This window comes from Colobus angolensis, unplaced genomic scaffold (genome assembly GCF_000951035.1).
Source record: "Colobus angolensis palliatus isolate OR3802 unplaced genomic scaffold, Cang.pa_1.0 Scaffold484, whole genome shotgun sequence".
In the NCBI taxonomy this organism is placed as follows: domain Eukaryota; kingdom Metazoa; phylum Chordata; class Mammalia; order Primates; family Cercopithecidae; genus Colobus; species Colobus angolensis.
The window spans coordinates 655359-662869 of NW_012118310.1; the positions used below are offsets into that span (position 1 = coordinate 655359).

At 49.2% G+C, this 7511-nt stretch overlaps 1 protein-coding gene across 1 annotated transcript in view; it reads right to left on the minus strand.

The window, feature by feature from the left end:
• Positions 1 to 7511, minus strand: part of KLHL22 (kelch-like family member 22) — a 49278-nt gene that overhangs the window by 20089 nt on the left and 21678 nt on the right. The window contains exon 5 of the mRNA XM_011959174.1: positions 3562 to 4280. Coding sequence (XP_011814564.1) covers positions 3562 to 4280 — 719 coding nt within the window. The remainder of the gene's footprint in view (positions 1 to 3561; positions 4281 to 7511) is intronic.

Here is a 7511-nt window from a genome sequence, read left to right on the forward strand (position 1 = left end):
TTCTGGAATTCCTGTTAAATTCAGTAGACTGTGGCCAGATGTGGTGGCTCACATCTATAATCCCAGCACTTTGGGAGGCTGAGGCAGGTGGATCACGAGGTCAGGAGATCAAGACCATCCTGGCTAACACGGTGAGACCCCGTCTCTACTAAAAATTCAAAAAATTAGCCGGGCCGGTGGCAGGCACCTATAGTCCCAGCTACTCGGGAGGCTGAGGCAGGAGAATGGCGTGAACCCGGGAGGCGGAGCTTGCAGTGAGTCGAGATCACACCACTGCACTCCAGCCTAGGAGACAGTGAGAGTCCGTCAAAAAAAAAAAAAAAATTAGTAGATTGTTTTTCCTCTGTATTTCTATGACTTAAGCATTTGCATGACTATTAATGTTTTAATGTCTATTAAATTTTTTTAAATAAATTAAATGTACTGACTGGGCACAGTGGCTCATGCCTGTAATCTCAACACTTTGGGAGGCTTAGGCAGGCAGATCACCTGAAGTCAGGAGTTCAAGACCAGTGAAACTCCATCTCTAATAAAAATACAAAACAATGGCGGGGCATGGTGGCTCACACCTGTAATCCCAACACTTTGGGAGGCTGAGGCAGGTGGAACACCTGAGGTCAGGAGTTCGAGACCAGCCTGGCCAACATAGTGAAACTCCATCTCTACTAAAAATACAAAATTAGCAGGGCGTAGTGGCATACACCTGTAATCCCAACTACTCAGGAGGCTGAGGCAGGAGAATTGCTTGAACCTGGGAGGTGGAGGTTGCAGTGAGCCAAGATCACACCATTGCACTCCAGCCTGGGCAGAAAAGACCAAGACTCCATCTCAAAAAAAACCCCCCAAAACAAAAAAGTTAGCTGGGCGTGGTGGTGGGTGCCTGTAATCCCAGCTATTTGGGAGGCTGAGGCAGGAGAATGGCTTGAACCCAGGAGGCAGAGGTTGCAGTGAGCCGAGATTGTGCCATTGTACTGCAGCCTGGGTGACAGAGCTAGACTCCTCTCAAAAAAAAAAAAAAAAATTAAACATACTTTAAAATATTAGCAGCCATGAAAATGCCCAGGGAAAATCATATTATTTAAAACAAATTTTTTTAGAGACAGGGTCTCTCTCTGTTGCCCAGGCTACAGTACAGGGGCATGATCATAGTTCACCGAAGTCTAAAACTCCTGGGCTCAAGTGATCCTCCTGCTTCAGTCTTCCAAGTAGCCAGGACTGCAAGCACACGCCATCAGGCCCAGCTAATTTTTTTTTTTTTTTTGGTAGAGACGGGGTCTCGCTTTGTTGCCCAGGCTGATCTTGAAATTCCTAGGCTCAAGAGATCCTGCTGCCTCAACCTTCCAAAGTGCTGGGATTATTGACATGATCTGCACATAGCCTAAATTATTATTTTAAGTAAGGTCAGGGCACAGAGCAGCATGTAACCAGCTACTACTAGGTATACCATGCAGTTGGTGTTCAGTAATCCACAGGGCTATGGCTATGGGAAAGGTACAAAGAATAATGTAGATAATATAGATGCAAAGAAAGAAGGAATGAAAGAAAAAAAGTGGTATCTTGGAGACAAACACCATTTGCTCCAAGAGAGGTAAGGTTTTTAAATATGCGGTTTCTGTATCAATGCTTTAAGATATAACCTGGTAAGTAACTCATCAAAATGCAAAGCCTAATTTACTGCAAAATCTTGTTTCCTTATATTCTAAAAGCCTATAGCTTTTAGAATTCACCAGTTCTAAGGCTGATGAAATGAGAAAGCAGAGAAAGATCCAAACTCTTAGAATATTCAAATTAAGGATTCATGTGGAAGTTTTGAGTCCACTGGAAGGTTAATGAAGCCTTCATTCTGGAGAAATGATACACCCCTGGGTTAACCAGTAGGGCTGTGGTCCTTCCCACCACCTCCACTCTGTGGGTTCCTACTCTCTTAAGGCAGGTCTTGCCAACCCCACTTGCCATTGTGATCCTACTCTCAGACAGGGGTTTGGGACTGGTTATTGGTTACAGGGGCTAATATTGGTCTCACAAACACCCCTTCACAAGGGGAAATTCATACTCCCACTGTAAGTGAAAGTGAGATCAGTGGCCCATAGCAGGTGGACAGAGGACAGGGGCAGGCAGAATCCCTAGCTGTCACCCCCCAGGGACAGTTCTGTGGAAACATCCAGCATCCCTGCTGGGCACACAGCTGTCTCTACCTTCTGCTAAGGGTCAGAGGCCAAAACACTCTGGAGAGATTGGCTTTGCAGGTCTGTAGGTTACTCTCAGCAGGGTGGTCTGGCCTTGGCCCCCCAACTGGGAAACCAAGTCCCCTAAAAAAGAAGGTTTAAGGTTTGGCCAGAGGGAAATCTGAACCTGGTGTGGCCACACCCACTGGGGGGACAACTTTTGTTTAGGGAGGAAATGAAGGTAGCTGTTTCCTTTTTTCTGAAACCTGCCCTTCCTCATACTTAACCACAATGTGTTATTGCCAACCTCTGAGTCTCATCAGCTTAACAAAGGAGATCACTTCCTGGGGCCAGGAGTAGAGAGGTGGCCTAGAAATGGTCTTCTCCTCCTTGGCCAGGATCACTATGCTTGATTCCAAGTGGCATGGTGAGGCCAGGCCCTACCCCACCCTGATCCCAGAAAACAGAAACATGAACATGAACTCAGTCAGCATCTAGCTCATGGCTGCTGGAAATAGTTGGCAATCTCTCTCTCTCCAGCACAGCTCCGTCTTTCAGCATGAAGGGTGGGGAGATTTCTCACATGCACCAAGGTAGGGTGGAGGGATCCCTGGAAATCTAATGGTAGTTGAGGCTGGTGGGCTTGACCCACTGTCCCTTGCTCTGCTCAGAAATGCATTTGTGAGATCACAGCCTAAGTGACTGATAGAGCCAGGCGCATCCTACAGACCACAGCAGTCCGCAAAACCCTCTCTCGGGAAAACTGCCTCCTCCCAGGGGAAATTGTGCCAAGTGTGTGGCTGACTGCAGGGTAGAGCGAAAATGCAGCATGAGGCTCAATGATGCTTGTTGGCCTTTACCACTCCCCTGGGCTGAAGACTGCATGCTGCTCAGGCACAGCAGCAGGAAGCCTATTCCACTATTAGTGAGCAGGTAAGAGAGAAGAAAGAGCAAGGCAGACTGGCGAAGGGAAACTTGAAACAACATGCATCAAAGCTGAGAGAGCACGACGGAGGGCGAGGCTGCCCAGCTGGCACTGCTCCTAGGTCCTCTCCATCCCAGTCCGACTGCCTTTCCTGCTGTGGGCTCCCCTCCCCTCCCATCTCCTCCTGTACAATACACTCACAACCTAGCCCACCCCAAAGAGGCCGAGCAGGGGTCCAGGGTAAGTGGGTTTCTGAGGAGTAGAGGACACGCAGGAAAGAAGGCAATCCGGATGTCCCCTTCCCTTATCTCACTGCTGTCCACCTTCTCTGAATTCACCCAGACTTTATTCCACAATGACAAGTGACGCTCATATGAAAGGCTGGGGGAACCTGAGCAACTCTCTCAGCCCATGACTTCCACACCCTCACATCACCTGAAGACAAAGGGACCAGCTAGCACCCTGTCCTACCTCCAGCATCGGGACTCTGCTCGAAATCCTTGGACATTGTTGTCCCCTCCAATCAAGTACACGAAGTTGTTGAGCACCGCGATGCCCTGGTTGGACATGCGGGGGGCCAGGGAGGCAGTGAAGTGCTTCCACTCTCCCAGTAAGGGGTTTAGATACTTGGCCTGGTCGCTCAGGACGGTGGATGGCGTGGAGTGAATACCCCCAAAGCCCACAACGCACTGGAAGTCCGACCGCAGCTCCGTTTGCGGGCTCTGCAGGCTGGGCTGTAGGCTCTCGTTCCGGTGGTACATGAGGGCGCTGGCCACTGTGTCCCTCAATGGGCTGGGATCCAGCTTGTCATGCAGCCGCTGCAGGACCTCAGCTTCCATCAGCGGAAACCGCACTGTCTCAAGGAGCTTTGGGGGCTCATGCAGCGAGATCTGGTCAGCCTGCACCTGCTCCAGGCTGTAATGGTAGAGAAGGGCTCCCTCATATACCTCGGTCTCGCAGGAGACCTCCAGGCGATTGCTGCTGAGGAGGGAGTAGACCTTCTCCAGTGGAAGCTGGCGGTACTTGTCAGTCCGAGAGAAGGCCACAAAGTTTTTGAGGATGTAGGTGTCCAGTTGCTCAGTCAGGCGGCTCAAGTCAAACAGCTCTGCCAGCCGGTAGACATCAAGAATGTTCTCTTCGTCCACCCAGGACATGAGGAAATCACAGCAGAAATGGATAATTTCTGGGATCTGCAGAGAGAATGACACCCATTCAAGCCTGGGCTGGCAAACAGCATCTGGGGGCGGGAGACAGAATGATGGCAGAAATACAGGCCCTTGTGGGCCAGGCAAAGTGGAAGGGAAGTCCTCCTTAATTGTCCCCAACCTTTTCTGACACACTGGAGACTGGGGCTTACTGCAGACTGGGTTTAAGTCCTGGTTTGGAAATGTACCAGGTGACAGGATACACAGCATGTTTTGTTGTTTTGTTTTGTTTTGTTTTTCTTTGAGACGAAGTTTTGTTCTTATTGCCCAGAATGGAGTGCAGTGGCGCAATCTCGGCTCTACCACCTCCGCCTCCCAGGTTCAAATGATTCTCCTGCCTCAGCCTCCCATACAGAATGTTTTTAACCTCTCTAAGCCTCAATCTCCTCATCTATAAAACAGGGATCATTAAAGTGAAGAGGAGTATGATGAAAATAAGAGAGCACATAGGAGTGGACCCTTGATATATGTCAGCTCCCTCTTAGATCAAAAGTACTGGCTCAGCCAGGCATGGTGGCTCACGCCTGTAATCCCAAAACTTTGGGAGGCTGAGGCGGGTGGATCACAAGGTCAGGAGATCGAGACCAGCCCGACCAACATAGTGAAACCCCGTCTCTACTAAAAATACAAAAATTGGCTGGGCGTGGTGGTGCGCGCCTGTAATCCCAGCTACTCAGGAGGCTGAGGCAGAAGAATCGTTTGAACCCAGGAGGCAGAGGCTGCAATGAGCCAAGATCGTGCCATTGCACTCCGACCTGGGTGACAGAGCGAGACTCCATCTTAAAAAAAAAAAAAAGTACTGGCTCTCCAGAAAAGCAGGAAGCAGCACAAACAGTTACTGTGTCATGTATCTGTGGTTTGGAAAGGACCTAAGACCACCCCCATCCTTACCCTAGGATTCTCTAGAAGAGGCAGGCTCTCTCCAAAAGTGCTGGGACCAAATGCAAACCCGGCCTTTTCCCCCTGCCAGAACATCCACCCTGGTTCCCTAGGAGTGCTCAGAGCCTCTCAGACACCTAACCAGCACCAACCCAGAAACCTGACTTAGAATTCTTTTTCTTTTTTCTTTTTAAAATTTGAGACAGGGTCTTGCTCTGTCACCCAGGCTGGAGTGCCATGGCAAGATCGTAGCTCACTGAAGTCTCAAGCTTCTGGGCTCAAGTGATCCTTGACTCAGGGTTCTTGAGGTCCCCAGCTGGGTCAAGACCCACTTGACTCCCGTAAGTGCAGGGGCTCCCAGGTGGCCACATCAACCCTTCCCAACTGTGGGGAAGCACTAGTGGTTTGAAAGGACAGCAAGAGAGAGAATAGCACTGGAGGGACATGGGAATGAGGCCACAACCAGCAGGCTGTTAAAGGCCACCCTGTGAACACACAACCAAATCTTGGAGAATAGAAGACAAAGGGAAGAGCCCTAGGGAAAACTGCCTGGGAGAACAAACCAGGTGTTGATAAATTCTTTAGGCCAGGATTTTAGAGGTTCAGTGGGGCCCCCCAGTGCCTACCTCCTTTCTTTCCGAGTTCAGATTGAAAATGACAGAGTATCTTGACCTCTCTGTGACCCAGTCAGCTGCAGGTTTTCCCAGCAGGCTTGAACCCAAACCGGGCCCTTGAACATTCCCAGGCACTGATAAAGGCATCAAGGTTGTTACCCAAAACACTGAAAGAAAAACTGGTTCTGGCCCTGAGACAAATTCCTTAAACCCTAATTGAAACTCCATACCCTAACCCACTCCATGGGCAAGCTTGGGTAAAGCCTCTCTTTTCCCTTGTCTGTCTTGAGGACATGCTGCACCACTCTATACATAAGCTCCCCTAATAAACGCTCTGGCCAGATCACCTTGGTGTTTGATGCTTCTTTCTTCGGAATCCCAAACCAGCTCCATTTCAGGATGCTGTGGGGTCCCCTCTTGTGGGAACCCCCCTGCTACCAACTCCAGTCATGGGTTCAGTGCAATAAATCAGTTTCTCTAAAAATGGGAATACCTGGCTTATCCAGGATCATCAATAAATTAACCATTATACATGGAATAATTCTGCTGGTATTTATTTATTTATTTTTAAATTTTTATTTATTTATTTATTTTTGTTGAGACGGAGTCTCGCTCTGTCGCCCAGGCTAGAGTGCAGTGGTGCAATCTCGGCTCACTGCAAGCTCTGCCTTCTGGGTTCACACCATTCTCCCGCCTCAGCCTCCCAAGTAGCTGGGACAACAGGTGCCCGCCACCACGCCCGGCTAATTTTTTGTATTTTTAGTAGAGACAGGGTTTCACCATGTTAGCCAGGATGGTCTTGATCTCCTGACCTCATGATCCGCCCACCTCGGCCTCCCAAAGTGCTGGGATTACAGGCGTGAGCCACAGTGCCCGGCCAAGGTATTTAAAGCTTATCAATAAATACTAACAATAACTTTTTTAAAATTCAAAAGACATCTAATATTGCTTGCAAGGTGACATGCTAAGGGCTGGATGGGACCTAGCAAATGTCAGGCAGGTATGTGCCTACACTAGGTATCCCCGTGGTACTTTGCTCGGCCCTGACCATCTTCTGTGCCTACACGAGGTATCCCCATGGTGCTTTGCTCGGCCCTGACCATCTTCTGTGCCTACACGAGGTATCCCATGGTGCTTTGTTCGGCCCTGACCATCTTCACTTGACCTTCTGTTTTTCCCCTTTGCCAGTACTTCTGCTTTGCCACTTCTTCCCAAATGACTAGGTTTTCCTAAAATTCTGGTTTGTCATGGGCCAGGGTCCTGAAGACCAAGTTTTGGGCAGAATGTGAGCACAAACAGCCCTGAATAAGCCTGGGCAGGAGCAGCTCCTTGAGAGGACCCCACTGAAACTCCTTTCAGTCCTATTTTTAGAGCAGTGGGCCTTCTGCTCAGTGAAATCTCACAGAGGAACCAGCCTGGGCTCAGGATGTGCAAAAGCCCCATAAGAGGCTCACAGAAGGGACTGCATGTGCTTGGGGCAACCCAATAGGACAGTGTTACTGGGTATCAGACTCAGGCCTCTGGGGACACCGTGAAGAGTCTGGTCCCAGGCCTAGTGCGGGGCACAACACATGGGGAAAGACCCCAACAGTCACTAGCTATGTGAACACACACAATCCTACAGGCCTATGGACTTGACATGGTCATGCAAAGTAAAACCTACTATAAAACAATATTGCAAAGAAGTCTGATTTTTTTTTTTTTTTTTTTTTGAGATAAGCTG